Here is a 21468-nt window from a genome sequence, read left to right as displayed (position 1 = left end):
TGTCTATCTGTATGTCTGTCTGTCTGTCTGTCTGTCTGTCTATTGTTCTATCATTCTATCATTTTGTGTGTCTGTCTGTCTATCTATCAGTCTTTCTAGCGGTCTGTCATTTTATCTGTCAGTCTACCTGCCTGTCTGTTCCATCCATCCATTCATCCATTTATATATAATTCTATCTATTGTTGTGTCTGTTTTTCTCTCATAAATCCATTCATCCATCTGTCCACCAACATAAAAACGTGCTTCCTCCATTAAACACCCGCATTTTGAATACCTGGGCTTTTTAAAAGATTCCCTAGTGGTAATTTTGACATTGGTGACGCTCATGTGCACTCATCTCATAAATACGATTATTCTGACCTGATTTGAAGGCAACATATGTTCAGCGCCTCTTTGTGAAATTGTGGCTCTGGGAAGCCTTTACACAGTCGAGCAGGTGTTGTCTCAGTTACTCTCAGAGATTAGGGTTCAACTAGAGAGCGCTGTTCTAGACCATTAGCTTATTGGAGGCCCATAGCTTTATTGTGCACTGATTGTTAGGCTGCACACAAAAGGCCGCACTCAATTTTGTCTAATTTCTTGAAGCTAAAAATACATTTTGAAGGAAACATTTATAGATCTCGCCCCTTGACATACTGCGTCTGCCGTCAACCCATTGCATTCTCACGGCGTAGCGCTGAAGCATCTGTCATTGATTGTCCAGAGGAAGACCTTTGTATTAAGAAACACAGGGGAGAGATATGCTTCCGTCCTGACAACAGAGGATGAAATTACATTCGTGTCTCCAAAGACCCTTTCAGTTCAGAAGAACAAAGACCATTCATAATGATAGTCAGCGAGCATGGCAGTGCAATGATCATCTCCAGTGTTGAGGGTTTTGATGTAGTACAAGTCGAAAGGCTTGAAAGTACATGTCTCCCTCTCTCCTTCTCTATGGTTGTCTCTTTTTCACTCAGCAATGGAACTTTTTGTCAAGTATCTTTGAATTTGCTGATGTGATTTGACATCTGAATCACAACCAGACATCTGGAGTTATTTAATTTTTTTGTTATTGACTTTTCAAAATAGCCTCTGTAGGTTTTGCAAAGCCATGTCCTGATACCTGAAAGAAATCTGTCAAGATTGTATTACAGATGCTGAAGACTAGCTTGTGCTGAGGTGATGTTCATTCAGTTCTTCTGTGATTTGGAAATGCACTTATTTCCATTCACATAGTATATCTGTCGATAACGTCAAATTAAGTTTTTTTTATTTATTGTTTTTTTTTTGTATCAATTCTGAGTACTGGGAAAAAGTAGGCCATAGAACTGAAAACATAAAATGTACAATTATGTTTTTGTGCAACCAAGTTTGTGTGTGTGTGTGTGTGTTTTCCTTGTTTATTAGTAGACCCATATGAATCTGTACCTGCAGAACTCATAGATTTCCACAGAATCAAAACATATGTTGAGTTCTACACGTGTGTTTCTTGAATAAATATGTATGATTTTTTATTAAATATTAAATAGGTATTAATTTTTATTAATATTCATTATTATTTATTAAATATTTAGGCTAACTTCTTGATTATGCTTTCAGCTAATAAGGCTGTTGTTCTCTCAGTTCCTATTTACACATTTTATTAGACAGTGTCAGAACCAGGTATAGAATACTGTGCTTGTGCCTGCCTGTTACATAATATGGGCCGACATAGCCGTATACAAAAAAAGCATGTACTGTCATATCATATATTTATAATCAGTATTGACAAAACTAACATGAAACAGAATTGAAACATGAATCCTGTTTTCATGAAACATGAAAACACAGCATCTGATAACAGCTCCATCTATTGAACAGGGTTGAGTCTGACAGACTGTGCTGACAAAATTATATTTTGTATATCACACTAGGGCTGGACGATATTATGGAGCAAAAATATTATCGTGATATATATTTTTTATTTATCAACCTGGAAGTTAGCATCACCCTGGTTCCCTCGACAAAGACCCAATAGAATTGTTCCATTGGCTTTTGACATTGCAGAAAATAAGGTCTGTGGCCAACAAAAGACAATAATTTGTTTTGTTCATTGTGCACCTTTTGTTCACCAATGAACACAACGTTTATGAATTTCGAAGCCAAAATACAATGGCCAGAATTAAAAAGCTAATCGTGGTGGGCTATATAGCAACACCTTAGTTGTGAGACTCCAGTGTCACCACCATTAAGCTTCCAACAACTCGTTTACTCTTTATTTTAAAATTTGAGCATAGTTGGCAAGAGCATGATTATAAACACAATGAGGATGAAAAAGCAGATTTATGATAAGATGAGTTCCCCCATTTAGTGTGATGACATTTAAGGTCTCAGAAAATCACTGTAGTCCCATTTAGCCACTTGTTAGCAGCTGCCTTTTTTAAGACAAGTAAAAGCTTTAAAAAAATCGTTTTACTGGTGTATTTTAAGCTGTAGAACAAAACGTGAAAATATCTTGAGCTTGTGTCAACTTCAGACCTCATTTCAGGCATTTAACCAAAAACCCATTCAAAAAACCAATTGACTTCAGGATGATGGAACCGGAAGTGGCAAAATGCTAACTCATTTATGGGTTTTAGCCTTGCGAGGAGTAATAACACTGCCGTGAAACCTTGTAAAATGGGGGATGAAATAAAATAAAGACATAATAAAAATGAAACAGTACGCTTGTTTAGAACTTTTTTTCTGGTGAAATGGACATGCTGTTGTCAAAATCACGTAAAATTGGGCACCATCTTATCTCAGTAATCAGTGTTTTTGAGCACTATTGTCTCCATCCTTCACTAAAATTGACCTCGTTTAAAGAATTGCTATAGATTTGATTGTGTTATCTATTTTCTTTCAGATGATACAGACTCTTATCATTGTAAGATTCACTTCTGACTCGGTCTCCTCTGATTAGTCATAATATAAATAAATTGACGTTATTCCTCTAGGAGCAAAGCTTATCTCTTCCTTCCATCCAAACCTGTCAAAGCATGTTGGTCTTTGAGTCTTTTCCAGGAAGGAGTTCGTTGACCCCTCAGACATGTTGCAAACTTCAAAGCTGCGCTTTGCTGTGGGTTGTTATATCTCTCACATGAAGAACGCTATCTATCTCTCTGCTCACTTCAAAGGGAAAGGTTACATGTGCAGCAAATAGTTCCTGCCCACTGTTATTACCGAGGATTTCAGTTTGATGCAACATCCCCAAAGCCAAACTCTCTATTATTTTTATGATGTAAAATTACTCGAGTAATTATGGTGGGGAAATTGACTCAGCCGGTATCATTGTCTGTTTTGATACCAGAATTAATTAGAATGTTCCGTAAGTAAACTTCAAAAGTCCTTGGGATTGCTTTTAATGACAAACAGTAAATAATTTCCTCAAAGAGATGAAAATCAAATGGTCACTTGGCATCTGAATCCCCCTAGAGTCTGTCTAGAAGTGCACCATGTTTAAAGGCTACCAATTATACGACTTATGACTCATGCGTCTTAAATGGTGCAACCACCATTATGCGGCTCATATATGCGAGAGAAGCACTTCATCCGTAATCTGTCTCTTTTATGTTCACAGGTGAGCATGCTGTAATACATGAAGATGCGCCAGAGATCGTGGCTCTTTAAATGGTTGGGAATAGGCATTGGCGTTCTTCTGCTCACCGCTGCTAGCTATTCTCAAGATTCAGAAGGTAAGTTCTCCCTCATGAATTTCCCTGACTGTCTGGCATCTTCATTATTCTTGCTTTGGAGCAATCGAATTTAGATGATGATATCTGTGTTTTCCAAAACTCATAAACTTTGTTTCATAAGCTGGTGACCTGCCTATGTAGGCGCACTCCTGATGTTCCAAAAGGTAGGCAGCGCGAATATGAAGAACCCCAGAATGCACTGCAACAAGCTCAGTCAAAAAAATAAAAATAATAATTTAAGATGGCATGCAATGTGAGAGAAATGTTGATTATAAATATAAATAATTAAATACTGAAAAGTAGCAGTAAAATGTGATTCATTTCACAGAGGCTAGTTTTCTCATATTTGTGTGTCTGTGTATTTTTATTTATTGGTAATTTAGTAATATACTAATGTAGCGAATCAGCTCATGGGGAAATATGAATAATTAACCATAACTAATTATGATTAATTATTAATATTTTAGATCCACTGTAGATATTTAGCTGACCACTCAGGGTCAACCGTCTTGTCAATTCTAAGAACGTTAATTTCCTGGTTAAAGGAAATAACTTTCTTACTGTACAATTCTATAAGTTTGTAACGTAAGTTAAATTCTAGCAGCCACACCATGCTGCCGAGGTTCAATTTGAGCAAGGTAGGACACTAGGTTTTGGTATGGAGCCCTTTACATACAATCATAATCTGTGTTCATACAAATAATTTTCACTCAAGAAATATTCAAATATTTTCAACATATTTAGATTATCACAGCTTTAAAAAACTTAATGGATAATTATTTTTTCTATGATGGATTCTTATATTTCAAGATTGAAATTGTGGGACAGTGGTACAACGGTAAAATCTGTCACTTTAATTTGTACGTTTTAAAGTGAACTTCATATGACAAAAATGAATTAGTTAGTAAGTAAATTGATTAATAGCAACCCCTGATATATAAAAGCACAAAAAAATTAAGAAACATGCTAAAAAAAAACATACTGTGTGTAACATTGTAACAGTCAATGTATGCAAATATAACACATGCATTGACTGTTACGTTGTTACACACTATTTTATTTTTTGCATAGTCACTGTATAATATGCATTACTAGTAGGAAATGTTTGCCTCTGCAGAACACATAATGACTCACCATGACAGTATGATAGATTCTAAATTCATACAGATTGTGATGTATGAAATTTGCACAATGCCTCTCCAGCCCGTCTAAACACAGCAAGACTCTCTTCTCACTTAATCTGTGATGACGCATATCCTTTCACATTGGACACAACTGGAATTTACTGTATTTCCTTATTGTTGCATAGATGTTCCCTTCCAAGTGTTTTATCGATGTAGCACATTGATATGAAAGTGAAGAAACTCAATATATTGATCTTACTTTTGCAAAGAGTTGGAAACTGCTTTTTCATTCAGGCTTCAATTCAGTAATATATTTTTTGTATTTCACTTAAACACACTGTCATTTTTGGATACAAAAATATTTTTTTCCCTCCTCCCCAAAGTGTTAAATAGTTAACTGCAAAATAAGGCTTTTTTAGTTTTTTACTGACTCTCATAACATTTAGAACCTATAGCATTATTTTATATATTTATTGTTATATAGAACATAAAAGAAGATTTTTTGGGGGGGAGAACTATTTTTCTTACAACAGTAGTTTATAGTTGCCATGGCCATCAAGCCCCAAAACAGATGGGCACTATAAGGTAACCTAAAAGTAGCATATGTGTGAATTATATTTAAGTCATAAAACTGCCTTGTATGGAAAACAGACCAACATTTTTTTGGGACCAATATCTTCCCCTCCAGTGAGCTGTAACCTCCAGAATCAACCCTTTAATCTGGTTGTCAATAAATTGTTTGATCCAGTTAGCAAATCAGACTTAATGATTCATTTTCCTATCAAACTGATTCGTTCGTGATTCTGACTCAAGTTAAGATCTTACTGTTGGGGACGATTGTCAGTGAATTTTGACTTCAGAAACTTGAAGTGTTAAAGACAACATTTATTGTGCTAAATTAAAATAAATGACCAAACTAAAATATATTACCACAAGTAGATGGCCTCCTCCTCCCTTAATGGTTTTGGAAGCTGTACAATGTTTATATCTTAATGCTGCACCAAGCAGTGACATTCAGGAGAATTATGGGCTGCCAACTTTGTGGCAACAGTTTAGGAAGGGCCTTTTTTGTTCTGGCATGACATTTTCCCCTGTGCACAAAGTGAAGTCCATATAGAAATGATTTACTCTTTGTCCTTACTGAAATGACTGGAGTAGCCAGACTATAACTGGAATTTGGCGTACAGTGTATTACTTCAACATCACTAAGCCATACATTTACCCTACAGTAAGTCTGTCTGGGTTGAAGGCTTACTTTGCATTTGACCTCCAGGTTTACTGAAGATAAAGGATATTCCAGACTGAACATTGATTTATTGGTTCCACCTTTTTTCCAGTGTGGAAACTTTAGTAAATGGATATTTCAAAGGAAATTGTAGAGATATATACATGTTAGCATGATTTATTGGTTTCAACCTTAATGTTCATGGGCTGCTCTCACCCTCTTCCAGTGTTTTTTTTTTACAACATTTTCACTTTTTGTTCACTTTGCATAAAATACCTACCTCAAACTTCACTATATTTCAGATGGTTTTGCAGTAATTACCTCTTACATTCATTTTTACATTCAGTATCGACAAATATGGCAACAGTTCAAGCTGAGATATGGATCAGGCACACAGTACTGGATTTTCTGGAAAAGAAGTCACACCAGGTCAATCAATTGAATTTTTCAGGAGGAAAACAGAAACAGAAAATCATGGTATTCAAAACAGGAATGAAAAGCACAAGTATAAAACAAATGTAAATTGTAGTGGCATTCATTATAAACAACATTTATTATAAATGTCAAGCCTAAACTTATTCAAAGCAAAACTTAAACTACCAGTGTGGGGGAAATGTGCTATACAAATAAATTTGGGCTCGCCAGTCTAAATGTACGCTTGTTTTCTATGCTTGAAATTAATTGCATCCTATAAGTTGCTTAGTAATATACAGAGCCCCTAAGGGAACATTTTGATGGAAAATAAAATGAGATGGGAGGAAAACAATTATTTCAATGCTTTTGCAATCTCTTGTGAAACTTTTGCGTTTACCAGAGAAACATTGTATTCACTTGCAAACCTTTTGCGTTCCCCCAACAAACTTTGTGTTCACTTGTGACACTTTTGTGATGAAAAACTAGATTTCAGTGCTTTTGTTTGCAAGCGCAAACTTTCACGGGGAAATGCAGTACTTTTCAAAGAGCTTGTAAATGTTTTGCAAGAGAATGCTAATTTTCTTGGGGGAACGCAAGACGTTTGCGAGAAAACAAATTTTTTTGTGAGAGAGTGCAAAGTTTCTCGGATAAACGCAGTCCTTTTGTGAGACAATGCAAAATTACTCATGGGAACGCAAAACATTTGTAAGAGAATGAATATGTTTTGTGAGACAGCGCAAATGTTTCCTGGGGGGACACAACATGTTTGCGAGTGAATGCAAAGTTTCTTGTGGAAATGCATGTGTTTGCAAGAGAACGCAAATGTTTTGCACAAAGTTTCTTGGGGAACGCAATATGTTTGCGAGAGAACGCACTAAGTTTGCGAGAGAATGGAAATGTTTTGCGAGGGAACACAAATGTTTCTTGTGGGAACGCAACATTTTTGAGAGAGAAGGCAATGTTTTGAGAGAATATCAAGCGTAGCGTTAGTTCTGGCAGGTCATGTTAGTCAAGCTCGCATCCTCTGACTCTCAGCTGATCCCCATCTACCTATGGGAATACGACACCTATCTAAGCATTCATATATAAGGTCCCTCAGTATTATCATCAGTTTTCGCATTGCTCAATAGCTAATTACCCTCCTCCATCCCCAACTCCTCCTCTGTCAGTCAGGATTTAGCCTTCTGATTGTCCTTTGAATCAGACTAATTCTAAAATGTGTACATACAATTATTGAACTTTAACAATATATGCAATACATGTATGTTGGTTCTGTTCTGTTTACCCTGGGGGGTAATTGCTGCTCTCCCTGCTCTCATCCATGCTAGGCTGCATGGATGCGCAGGGAGTTCTTGCCCAGAACAGAACCATACCGCCAATCCAAACTGTATGATAATTGTCAATCATCTTTGACGATAGTGGTCCTGACAGAAGTAAAGTTTCTAGGGGGAATGCAATACTTTTGCTAGAAAACCCAAATATTTTGCGAGAGAATGCTTATGTTTTGCGAGAGAATGCAAATGTTTCTTGGGGGAATGCAATATGTTTCTGAAAGAACGCAAATGTTCTGCGAGAGAATGCAAAGTTGCTTGGAGGAATGCAATGCTTTTATGAGAGAATGGGAAAGCATTTTTCCTCCCATCTAATTTTTTTTATGTTTCAGATGATAAAAAGGTGACGTACATTATGAAAAATAAGATAGATCTCAAAGCTTTTGCTCTTTGGTGTAGCTGAACTGAAATGGAGCTGCATTCCAATAGACACCAAAACTCATTCAGCTTGATGGCAGCTTTAGAATCAGGCAAAACCAACAGTGAGGATAATTTACTGTCATTCCAAGAGCAGACTCTACTTTTTCCTGACTTTATCTCTTAAAGGATCTCTCACTCTCCTGAGGTTCCTGTCCATTACAAGAAGGTCTAGAGAGAGCTGTTTCTAAGCATTCCCGTTCGTCTCGATGGCAGTAGCTCAGCTGGTATGTTATTGAAAAATATATGCCTAAATTTACTTTGAGAAAAATGCTTTTTAGAGCAGGTTAGTCGCAGGTGCTAACAGGACCATGCTAAGTAGCTCAATCTTGACCTTTTGGTCCACTATGTTTTGATTCTATTAGCTTTTGCGTGTTCTCTGGTGGATTCTTATCCTTGCGGACTTGAACTGAACAGCTGACACCTCCCATATTGCAGTGTGCAAGAATACCATTAGAGTAACAAGCTAAAGTTGATAGTGGAGTTGGCCTCATGCGCTCTATTCTCACTTGAACCATGACCACTAGAGTTCGGCAGTCCAGCTTCCCAAGCGCTTGCTTTCTCCCGCCCCCGAAGATTCAGATGTGCCCGCTCTGTTCAGGGACATGGTTCAGCCAGAGTAGGTCAGCTAGGCATGGTGTCCACTGAATGCTAACTAAGGACAAGGCCAAGATTCATTCCAAGAAATATAATCTCATCCATTTTTCATCAGGCTATACAAATTCACAGCTCAGACATGCCTCATTGCAAAACATTTCAGTGGTCATTAGAATTGCAATAATGTTTCCCTTCAGGGATGCCACACGGTGCGAGCCAACATGCTTATATTGTATCAGGTCAGAGCTGTTCATAATGCATAATATGGTGCAGACCCATTGGAGTTGGTGATGAGATTTGAAATTTAGCTTGTGGTTTAAAGTTATGGGATACGTAATGAGTAAAAACCAGTTCATTATTGTACGTGTCCTTCCAATCACTGCGTCCTGGCATGCAGTAAAACTCAGAATGGTTTCAATTAAAATTTGAAAACACTTATACAAACTTTGGTACTTTCCCATTCAAAACAAATTAAAGTGATTGGAAGTTTTTGCTGAGTGTGGTTATCTTCACACTTACTTTCTGCCGAGAGCTGTGACTTAAGCACAAGGGCAGATTGATGTATAGGAGGCATGAAAAGGGACGATCAGCAGACAGTAGTGAATGGCTCCCCGTGGAGACATCAATCCCACTCAGAGGGTAGAAGTTGAGAACTTTGACCTTAGCTGTGATGGATGTGTCCTGCCTGACAAGCAGCCATGTGCTGCAATGTGTTGACGTGGTTGTCATTCCCGCATTGCACTGTCATTTTATTGTTCTAGATATTCTTCAGAAACCCTGGGGCAGTAAAACCATATACCAGAGAAACTCAAACTCCACAGCTCAGGGGCCACTTTTAGAAAATGCAGGGTAAAAATAAAATAAATAATACTCAATGGTCTGTCTGTCTGTCTGTCTGTCTGTTTCAAAAATGCTGTTAAGTGGTCTGTCACTATTAACAAATCACTGATGACAGTATTTGCGTATCCTAATGCTTTACAATTATTAAAAAGGGAATATGAATTGTGAAACATTTTGTAAAATAATCTGATTACACAACCACTTAAATGTCATTTAAATATAGTTTTTTTGCAGCCCAAGGAAGCAAAGTAGTGCGGCATAACTAAACTAGACCGCTCACTTTGTGAATTACAATAACAGGAGTTCAATAAATGTTCGATATAATGTTTATGCGCCAAAAACGGAAAGAAACAGCACTACTCATTTGAACCGCACCACACAGATCATGTATCCACTCTGCTCAAAGTTCAAACAGCAGCGCAGCGCAAACTTACTAGAGCAGATGAGTTTACTCGCTGATAAGTCTCGTTCACGCGACTACTAAACAGCACTGTTAACAGTATGAAGTGCTTGAATTCAGAAGAGAACACAAATGACTCTGTGATTTAAACTAGTTTAAAGCCAGATGAATCAGTGCTGACAGGAGAAACTCTGTGCACAACGAGGCAGTCAGAAGGGTTTTCAGGCTTTCACCGTGGCCGAAACGGAGTCCAGTCCGGGGTCGTCACATGTGGTTGCCGCAAGCCCGCCGACCGCTCCTTCGTCAAATCCGCCGGCCGTGCTGTTCTCAAGCCTGCCGGCCGTTCCTCACTCTAGCCCGCCGTGTGTGACGATGTGTATTTCGTTGCGAAAGCGAAAATACTTTGTTTGGCCTTCCAAAAGAGGACACGACTAGAAATCAGTGGTTACGTTGTATTTACAACACTGTTCCAGAACAGTTCAACCCAAATATTCAGATGTGTGCAGTGCATTTTATGGAGGACTGTTTCCTGATCCTGGAAGAGTAGACTACAATACCGGCTGTTCTGACTGACAGTCTGTAAGTACGTTTTCATATTTAAAGAATTTGCCACTGACGATTCAAACGCGAGTTTTGAGCAGTGTAGAGTAGCGCTTGTTGTTTGTCATTTCTCCGATCACAAATGCAGACATGGTTTTATGTTTACGCGGCGCAATGCAACGCAATGCGTAAAAAGTCATTATAATCCATAATTATGTCCCTACTGGATGCAACAAATGCCTCGTTTATAATGGGTTTTTTAATGTTTTTGTCTCGTCGCTCCATCACAGTATGGTAAGGGGCGTAACATTTCTGTCACACGCTTGAGGTATTCGTCCAATCACAACGCACTGGATAGCTGGCCAATCAGAGCACACTTCGCTTTTCAGACCGATGAGCTTTGTAAAAATCAACACGTTTCAGAAAGGCGGGGCATAGAGGAGAAACAATAATGTACAGTATGTGGCAAATAATGTGTTTTTTTAACCTTAAACCGCATAAACACATTTCATTACACCAAATACACAAAATAATGTTCTTTTTAGCAACATCATATGACCCCTTTAAAATAGTTTTTATTTTTTTATTTTCCATTTTCATTTAAATTTTAGTTAAAATTTTTATATTTTTGTATGCTTTTGTTTTTGACATTTATTTTTTGTAGATTCTATTAATTTTATTTTTATTATTTTAGTACGTTAAGTTTCAACTAAAGTAGATAAAGTGCCCCTATTATGCCATTTTTAAGGTTCCTAATATTGTTTTTGGAGTCTCCTACAATAGGTTTACATGCATGCAAGGTCAAAATATGCATTTATTATCACCTCATTTTCCATCGATTCTCAAACTATTCATTCGAAGCAGTTCTAAGATTCATTCTCTATCAAATCCTCCTTTCCCTGAGCCTACCCTCCTCTGATTGGTCAGATGCCCCAGTCTGTTGTGATTGGTCTAATGCATACAGTGCATGTTGGAAACAAAACACCCATTGCCATAGTTCTGTATTTCTAATGCTCAATAGAAAGTATAACATCTGTAAAAATCATTTATCATTAGAGATGTAACGATTCACTCAACTCACGATTCGATTCACGATTCGATTTTAAAGACAAATTATAAATGAAAAGGTGTCCTTTTATTATTGCTTGGACAAAATGCTGCACATTTCTTTGTTAAACAAAAATATAAATGTCAAAAAAACTAAACTAAATTGAAATTTTAAAACAAACCCTAAATCTAAACAAATAATTAAGACAAAAAATATCTTCATATAAACAAAGGCTATGCCTGAGTCATGGTTTTCCTTTGCTCAATATAAAAAGGGGTCCCACAGCCATGGAACTTTAATGGCGACACAAGATAGTTGGTCTTTCCTTTGATAGCCTGCTCACCATCATAGGCCCAGTTGCTAAGAGAGCCCGACTTGCCTTGGTTTAATGTGTCAGCACTTCTGATGTTACGTAAAGCCACACAAATGCTATCAATCTCTAATTCATGAGTGGCAGGCCAGAGACGTGCCTTGGAGACACAAGCAAAGATGCAAACGGTCGTCATCGCAACACGGAAAACCGATCCGGGGAACTTTTACTGTAGACTTGACTTTCATTTGCTCTTTAAACTATAGAGTGGGGGAACTATGACGTCAGAATCCGGAAGAGTAATTCACTGCGGGTTCCTTCGAAATTTTCCTGTGGGGTTTTTCAATTAATGAGTAAAATAAAGCTTGCGGTAAGCATAACTTGACGATACTTTTACGTTTTGTTCTACAATGCAAATTACACGCATCCATACCCAAAACACAAATTTTGAAGGATTTATGTTCATTTTTGAAAACGTATGTTTTTAATAGGCAACTAGATAAGAACGTTTGGGCTGGAAGTGTGTGCAGTTATGTTTACCGCAAGCTTTATTTTACTCCTTAATTGAAAAACCCCATAGGAAAATCTCGAAGGAACCCACGGCGAATTACACTTCCGGATTCTGACGTCATAGTTCCCCCACTCTATTAACCTTTGCGTAACGGGACAATTCATTTCCTACTTGTCCTCGCTTTGTGTAGCGCCCTCAAAGAAAGCCCATTTTGATCATAATCACTGATCTGTGTTGCAGAATTCATGATGTCGATTTTGTATGATTTATATTCTACTGCCATTCATTTCAGGATAAAGGTACGCAGAGAGGAGAGACCGGCGGAGAAAATCCAGTGGGTTGATACCGGATTCCTCCTACTAACAACAGCAACCACTGGCAGTCGTAGATCTCGTCTTGCGTACCATGAAGGAGCATGTTAATCAAATCAGTCACTCAAGGACTGCAGCGCGTTCACTGTCTCATTGCTTGCCAGTGTAAATCAAGAGAGCAGATAGTCAGTTCCTGCAATGCTGGGCTAAAATAGAGCGCAAAATGCAGGTCTACGTTAAAGCTAAAACAAGTATTAGTTGGATTGTGTTTGACTGTCATTTGAATTTAGAGTAAACGGTTAAGGTTAGGGTTTGGGATAGGTGTATATTTTCATCCAGTTGATTTTCATCAGGGTTTGAAGAACATTGTTATCATTTTCCTGTGCTTGTAGACTGAAATGATTAAGATTATGGTTGGGGCTTTCGTCAACCAAAGTTTAGGGTGAGGTTTAGGACAGCAGTTCTCAATTCCAGTTGTCGCGACCCCCCCCGCTTTGCACATTTTGTAAGTTTCTCTTATCACTTCTATTCGACCCTGCGAAGTGGATATTCACAGGATATTCCGCCATGATTCCAGTTTGAAGGGATTGTATATGTTCCATTCAAAGGGCATTAAAGCGTGCAAGACGTGAATTGAAATTGTATTTATTTACAGTTGTATATTATGTCACACTTTACAATTGTCTGTGAGTTTTGTCTGTGTGTGAAGACGCTGCAGGCAGGAAAGTAGCGCAGTTCAGTGAATGAATGTTCCAAAGTGAAGTGAACTTCAACATATTTCCCGTGCTCAGGGAGTAGGGAGCAGTGAACACTGTGTAGGGACAGTGTCCATCGAAACACAGTTAATGCATGGAGCTCTCTTATAACGAGCTGGTGATTTGAATAAAGTGTGTTATATTTTGAGAGACATGCAAAATATGCAGAGCGGTGGGTCACTGGGACTGGAATTGAGAGGGATAGGGCTGAGGTTAGGATTTCAAAATGATCATAATATCCATCAAATATTTATACTTGAAGGCATGTACTGTTTAGGGATATGTTTGTTTGACAGGAGTGCTGTACCAGGACCAAACAAAGCAAACAAACAAAAAGATATAGATATGGGTAATTTTTTTCTTAATTGGCAAAATCATGGACACTTTGATGTCCAGTTGCTTTGTAACCATGATTTTGCCAAGTAGGACATTCATGGATCAACATTTTTGGTGGTATTGGATTAAAAGAGTGTACAACCAGTGGGAATCGAGATTGAAATGTTTGAAAATATGTCTTTATTAATTTATATTCTGCACTGTAATCATAATTTGCGTGAAGCAAAATAAAAGTTGTTGTTATTTTACTGCTTATTTAATGTTTATTTCAGCTGGAAACTGCAGTTAATTATATGTATACATAAGTTTTTGCAAACATGTGGGTAGAGGAACGTTGTTCCACAGAGCCCATGTTGATTTTAGGGGTTGCTAATTGTTAGGAGTGGGTTTAGGATTCTACACTGAACAAAATTATAAACGCAACACTTTTGTTTTTGCCCCCATTTTTCATGAGCTGAACTCTTGACAGGAATGTTATCAAAAACTGTTTGTGGTCTGCTTACTTTAATTTAGCCTAAAGCAATGTCCTCATTTCTTTCAACCAGTCAGTTTTCAGGGTTGAGTTAGGGTAATTGATCGTTTCCCTTTGATTTTAATGGTAGTTAATGGTTAAAGATAGACCTAGAACTTTATTAGTTTGACCGGAATGTTCTTTCAGCAACATTTCCTACTTTGCAAAATCATGATTTCTTTCAGCAATATTTCCTACTTTGCAAAATCATGATCATCTTGAGGACCACCAGAAAATAAATGTACTCGAGTGAACACCACTTGCTAGTAACACTGCTTGTCTTTTGAATTTCTCCATGTATATGTCTCTTTCTCTTTGGTTATTTATCTTACGAGCATCGGTGGAAAATTTGATTCTGTGCTTCTTTTTTCTTCTGTCTCTCCCCACCTCTCTGTCACTCCATCGTTCTCCTGCTCTCTGCCGATGACACTATCCGTGACTCCAGACTGGCAATATGAGGGTAAGACGATGTATCTTATCTTTCTGTTCCTCTTTTGTTCTCTCATCGGGCATGAGAGCACAACTCTATTAACCCTTCACAACCCCAGTGGTAACAGCTATCTCTATACACATAAAGAAGTCATTTTGTAAATCTCTCTTTGACTTGTGGTCCCCCGGTCCCGGTAGTGGATAGGTTACAGTACGCATAGATCCATTTTTATGTGCAGGTTGTATGACTTAATGTGAGCTGAAATTGAAATGTCTTGTTTAGTATGAGTTACGCTGCGGTCTAGACTTGATGAAATTCTGATGTCTCTTTGTTCTCTTCCTTTTTTCCCATTCATTCTGTGTCCTTGTTTTACAGAGTGCAAGCTCTCCAGAACAGGCCCGCCCGCAACCATTGTAGCCATAGATGAGGAGAGTCCTAATGGTAGGTCTACATTGTTCGTTTCTTTTTTTTTGATTCTGCATTTCATTAAACTAAAATGAAGGACAGTCGTTTTGAAAGAGTGTGGTCAGAATTCAGAACAGCACTTGAGTTTAATCATGAAATTCAAGTCTGCCAATTTTTGGCTTAGCTCAGATTAACTGTTTAAGAATCTGAGGTGGACAGTTCACTAAAATGAATTGTTCCCGCTCAATGCTCATTTACTGCCATGGTTTTTGTTGTTTTGGTGCTGATTCACTTCCACCAATCAGGTAACGGCATAGACATGTCCATAAAATATGTTGCAATTCCCAATCATGCGAATATGTTCTGAGAGTTTGGTTGTGGAGGATTCTAGTTCAGAAGCTTTTGATTAAATTGATTGTGATTTTGATATATTTTGATTAATTTGAGTATATTCAGTTCAAGTTGTGTTGATAACAAATGGAACTGACTTCATCTAAATAATGACATGATTGTCTTATGTAAACCTGCTTTTTAGCTGAATTGAATTTGTTCATGATTCATGAATTTTGCAACGTCGATGCTGAAATTAATTTTGAATGACTTTAGCTGAATAATGACACTTGATTTCAGTAGAGCTGCTTATTGCTAATTTGAATTCGTTTTATGATGAATGAACTTCACACAGTTATTTGATCTGAACTGAACCAACACTGAACTGACTGGAGCCAAATAGTGATATGAATTGTGTATTTTGGATTTGCCTAATTTAAGTTTGCATCATTGATTTTGTTACTATACTGTGAAGCTGCTTTGAAGCAATCTCTATTTTCCAGTATTGCTAAGTAGCGTACTGTACTATACAGAACTTGAATATTGTTTCAGTAGCTTCTCTGACATATTTAGTGAGTTCAGTGAAGACTGAACTGTAACTCCTGTGTTTGAGTGTTTTTAAATGATTGGTCTTGAGATTAAGGACTTGATCAAAAGAATAGTTCCTCTTCAGGAACTCGAGCTGCGTCGAGAACACTAGGGGAACGCCTTCAGTGACCCACGCTCTGAATCACATGTGAAATCAGTCCAATAGCTGAGCGGTACGTCACGGCGGATGACGTCATGAACGGGAAGCTATAAAAGCACGTGCGGCGGAGCCAGCGTCAGCTTTCTGTCATTCAGCGAAGCGCTCTGTGTGTGTCAGTCATATTTATTGTTGTCTGTCAAAAGTCAATAAGCTCCAGCTATGTCTAATGTTTTGTGTTTGAATCAGACTACACTGGTTGTGCTGTATGTTTCTGATTCACTAAAAAGAACTGGTTCATTAGAGTCAATTGTTTGAGAATCAGACTAAATTGAAAACGCAAGGATAAAAAGATGCGTTTTCTTGCCATCGTTTTATAGTAATGATCTGACTTTACATTTAAAAGAGGCGTGTTTGTGCTCAATGACAAATGGCTTACTGTACTGTGAGTATGTAAATTGGTGTCTCAGATCAGTCATTATGTGGTTAAACTGAACTGTGGGTAGCTAGTTAATAAGCGGTAGATTGAAATACAGCGTACAAAAGTGCAGCAGCTCTCCTGTGTGATTTCCTTCATTGTGTGCTAATTGACAGTGATGGATGTGAACAGATTTGTTCAAATCCATTGGAGAACATTTGTGGACAAAACGGTGTGTATGTTACACTGATGAAAGCAATTTTTGTTCTTCACACTTACCTTAGACCTCCCATTGCGCACCTCACCAGGGCGCAGATGCACAGATGGTGTACAGTATGCTGCTACTTTGATGGGCCTTTCAAGTATTGTCATTTCATCCTCTCTTCATCTGCTCTCTGTATTGGTGTGCTCAAATATTGAGGGGCTATAAGAAGGCTTCAGGAGAAGCCTGAGAGCTGCATTTGCCTTTGAACTAGGGCTGCACGATTATGACAAAAATCAAGGGAATAATTGTCGATTATTCCCTTGAAATTGTAATTGCGATTATTAATTACAATTATCACAATTTACATTAAATTATGTTTATACCATTGTTTGATGCAACTGCATGCCATATTTTTATATGAAAATAAACAAGCTGAAAACACTCTAACTGAAAAACTTTTAGTGCTTTTCAATAGCATTAAGCCTCAAATGTCAACTATACATAGGATTGGTTTCTTTAAACTATAAAAAAAATAAAATATGAATGATATTATAATGTTATACTAAAACTAAAATTACAACATTGAAAAAAAACCTTAAGATAACATGTAGAAAGAAAAAAAATGCATCTTAAGCACACAGAAAAACATAAGTGGACATTGAACAATTAATTGCCGCTTTGAACAATTACGTAATTGTGCCATCCATAATTGTAATTGCGATTAGAAATTTGATTAATTGTGCAGCCCTACTTTGAACATAATTGGAACGGCTTACAGGTGTGATAAAGGGTCAACACTTTTGCTGTGTGTGTGTGTGTGTGTGTGTGTATGTATATGTATGTGTATATATATATATATATCCCCAAAAAACTAATAAATTGCTAGTAAATTTCACAAACAGTTGCAAAGAATCAGCAATTAACACATTGAATTAAACGTTAAATTTTGAATTAGAAAAACTAAAATAGTAGTACTCCAATATATAGTTAATTTTTTTTTTTAAATATACAGTATATACCAGAATTGAGAAAACTAAAATAATTTTGATTTCATGATGTAACATATAATCATACCATACTTTTGCATATTTAAAATAATATATATAACTTTTTTTTATTCAAAATGGTACATTTGGAACAAAATTGTATATTTGCAGTGCAGAAAGTGTTATAAATTTGACTGTTTCTGTCTTTGTTTTTCAATGTTTGGAGATTATCTCAGCGTACAATTTGATTTTAGTATGAGCAAATCTCTTCTCTCTGTTTGTCTTTATTACCACATCACTGCAGAAATAGATAAGCGTTTGGCCAGAAGTTTGAGAAGTGTTTGCTTAGTCAAATTAAGGAAAATCTCTTCTCTTAGGCTTATTTCAGAGCTTTTATAAGTTGGCAGGATTTGTAGTAATCTCTTCTTTTGCAATTTACCTTGAAATTTCTTTCCTAAAGCTGTGAATCTCTACGCAATTATTAGAGTAAAGAATAATCATATTCATCCAAGAGTATTATCCTCTTTAATGTATGCAATGAGATGCTGCCTTTACCACAAATTACAGATGATACCCCATTTTCACTCATTTCATCCTCCCGTCTCTGAGATCCACACATTATCTTTAAAACACCTTGAAAGCTATGCCACATAAAGGATCATCATTTTGACTAAAAATGTGTCAACTTTTGGAAAGCTCAAACTGTAATCAGAGTTGTCACAGGGAAATAGTGATAAATGTTTTATGTGTAAAATGTTTGCTCTGAGGAGACCAATCTTTCTCTCGCTTTCCTTCTTTCTGTATTTTGTTTAAAGCACTTCTGTCAGGACCACTATCGTCAAAATGATAGATACTTAGCATAAAGTTTGGTTTGGCGGTATGGTTCTGTTCAGGGCAAAAACTTCCCTGCCCATCCATGCAGCCTGTCATGAATGAGCAGGGAGAGCAGCAATAATAACCCCCCTAGGGTTAACAGAACAGAACAGGGCACATATCATTAATGTACTTAATGATATTTAAGTGTAACACTTTATTCAAGATAAAGGAGTCTGATTAGCAAGGAATATCAGAAAGCCAAGTCCTGACTGTGGCGAAAGGAGGAGCTGGGGATGGAGGAGGGTAATTTGCTCCGGAGCAAGCTGAAAAACTGCTGAATAATACTGAATAGAGCTTATATAGGAATGCCGCGATTCCTATAGGTATATGTGATCAGCTGAGAATCAGCTGATGCAAACTTGACTCCCGTGACCTGCCAGAAATAACGCTAATGCTTAATTTAGTTACACTTTTACAATACATGTTTGTAATTGCAATATAAATACATGGGCAAGTACTAAGTGAAAACTTTAGACACCATCTACTTGGGATGGTCAATTAATCATTCAGTAACTGACTAAATGATTCCTGACGTTAACTAGTTTTGGAGTTTTTAAACTAATGGCTGTAATGGTAGTACATTAAAGGGAATAAATTAAAAGCAACTTAAGCATGCTTTTTATCTCTGTCAAAGGGCTGCATGTTCTCAGTTTGCACACTTTGACCAATGATGACAACATTTTTGTTGTTGGCCATTGTGTTGGGTCTCCATGAGTGTATCATTTTAAAAGGTACTTTTTTATTTAAACATGCCCATTGTGAATAGTCTGCATTCTGTTCCATTTTGCTGTGCTTCATCCAGAATACAAGAACTATGAAGGGTCTGAGACCAAATAGATGTTGAAAGTACTTGTATAAAAAATATAAAAAAATATATGTATTCTGTGTGTAGTAAAAACAATAAAATAATTATTAATAATGAATTAATTCACTAATTTCTTGTGGAGTCACACCATGTGACATTTTAAAACCTGAACTAACCTTGTTTTGTCATTTAAAAAAAAGCTCAACATATCTGATATTTTGAGAGATTTACTGATATTATTTATTTATTGCATGTTGGTGAATGAATTAGATTTGGCAGTCAGTTTTTTTTTTCCTCCAAATTATATTAATAAGCAGGAACTTTTTTTAAAAATGTTTTTTGTAAGAATAATCAAAGGTTCTTTAAAGGCCCTCGAAAGAACATTCATCATAGTATATTCATTGCACTATACATATGAATTACATTTATATATATATATTTAAATAAAGTAATCCGGAAATAAGCCGGAACAAATTCAATATCAAATAGTGTGGGTGAAAGTCAGTTTGAGTTTTAAATATTGAATTTGCATGTATTACACCTAAGCATGACTCATTTTAGCCTGTGAGATTTCAAGCACTATTATAATCATCTCTCAGGTTGTTGCTTTGATAGTACTCATTTATGAATGAAATATCTGTGAATTGTGTATAAAACTACTCACATGCTACTGCATTTCAATCAAGATACGCATAATCTGGAATGCCCGTTTTCACTGCTGAAAAATGCAGTGGTAGGGAAAAAAATCAACATGTAACCTCAAGCATGATTTCATTTAGCACTTGTCTCAAAAATTTCTTCAAATGGCTGGAGTTATGATACTGAAAATAATTTTATTGAAAAAAGAAACAATTACATCAAGAGCCTTTCACCATTATTTACTCCTGTAAGGCATTGAAGACTATTACACGCTGATCATTATTATATTAGCACCTCAGTATTGTTCTTGTGCTCCTCTTTGTACAGTGAATGTTAGGTATTGGGGGACCCTGATGTTGATCGAATGCACGCTGGAGGTTACCACATTGGTTGCAGGATAGATTAACTGTTAGACCTCGATGAAGTTGCTGGCTCAATGGTGACCAAGCCAAACCTGGTTTAGCATTGACGTTCCCTTTGAGTGTCCACAATAGTGGAGAAGACAAAGGTGGAAAGCTTGGATTGGTGAGTAATTATGGCTACGTTTGAGTGACGGTTGGGTGGCAAAACTATTGATCTAGGCAAGATAAGCTGGAAAAAGTGAGTTTTGGTGTCAGGCTAGAAGTGGGTTTGTTGGCGGCTTTTGGGGAGTAAACTGACCTGACCTGACTGCAAGGATAAAGGGTTGAAGGGCATCCATCTATATCCCAAAATTCAGCATGCCTTGCATCAACTCATCATCTTCATCTGACCATGTTCTCCTCTGGCTCTTGTTAAATGTCCCGTGTGCTCTCTGATCATCCTCTCTGCGTCCAATTAGAGCCACAAAACTGACCAAAGTGACCCTTGCTTGATGATTAGATTTGCCTCGTAATTTGCCAGATCTGTCAATTAGTAGGCTGCTTTTGATCTGAGTTATTAGTTTTGTCCTCATTCTTTGAGTTAGGAGCAGCATCCATTTCAGTATTTGAAACTGAGACCTACTGAACTGCCCAAGATTGTCTTGTCTTGAGGTCTTCACCAGTGTTGAAGAAAGTTACTTTAAAAAAGTAATGCATTACAATATTGCTTTACTCCCTAATTAGTTAATTTTATGGAAAGTAATGTGTTGCGTTACTTTTGCGTTACATGCTAACACTAGAACTACCAAGGCAGTCATTTTGACCGTTTTTAAATTTTAAATGTAATAACTTTGTTGAAATAAAACGTCTCAGGTTACTTATGTAACCATGGTTCCCTGAGTAGGGAACGAGACACTGCGTCCTCTAGGGGTCGCTATGGGGAACGCCTCGTCGTGACCCGTGTCTGAAGCATACATTGAAAAAAC

At 37.1% G+C, this 21468-nt stretch overlaps 1 protein-coding gene across 1 annotated transcript in view; it reads left to right on the top strand.

Annotated features, from left to right (window-relative positions):
* pcdh15b (protocadherin-related 15b) overlaps positions 1 to 21468 on the top strand; it is a 187163-nt gene that overhangs the window by 6900 nt on the left and 158795 nt on the right. The window contains exons 2-4 of the mRNA XM_016287345.1: positions 3578 to 3692; positions 14808 to 14822; positions 15168 to 15233. Of these exons, the coding sequence (XP_016142831.1) occupies positions 3596 to 3692; positions 14808 to 14822; positions 15168 to 15233 (178 nt within the window). The 5' untranslated portion in view covers positions 3578 to 3595. The remainder of the gene's footprint in view (positions 1 to 3577; positions 3693 to 14807; positions 14823 to 15167; positions 15234 to 21468) is intronic.

The sequence above is a fragment of the Sinocyclocheilus grahami genome, unplaced genomic scaffold (assembly GCF_001515645.1).
Source record: "Sinocyclocheilus grahami isolate Dianchi unplaced genomic scaffold, SAMN03320097.WGS_v1.1 scaffold221.1, whole genome shotgun sequence".
Taxonomy (NCBI): domain Eukaryota; kingdom Metazoa; phylum Chordata; class Actinopteri; order Cypriniformes; family Cyprinidae; genus Sinocyclocheilus; species Sinocyclocheilus grahami.
The sequence above is the reverse complement of the archived record's forward strand: the minus strand, read 5'-3'. Positions and strand labels throughout refer to the sequence as shown.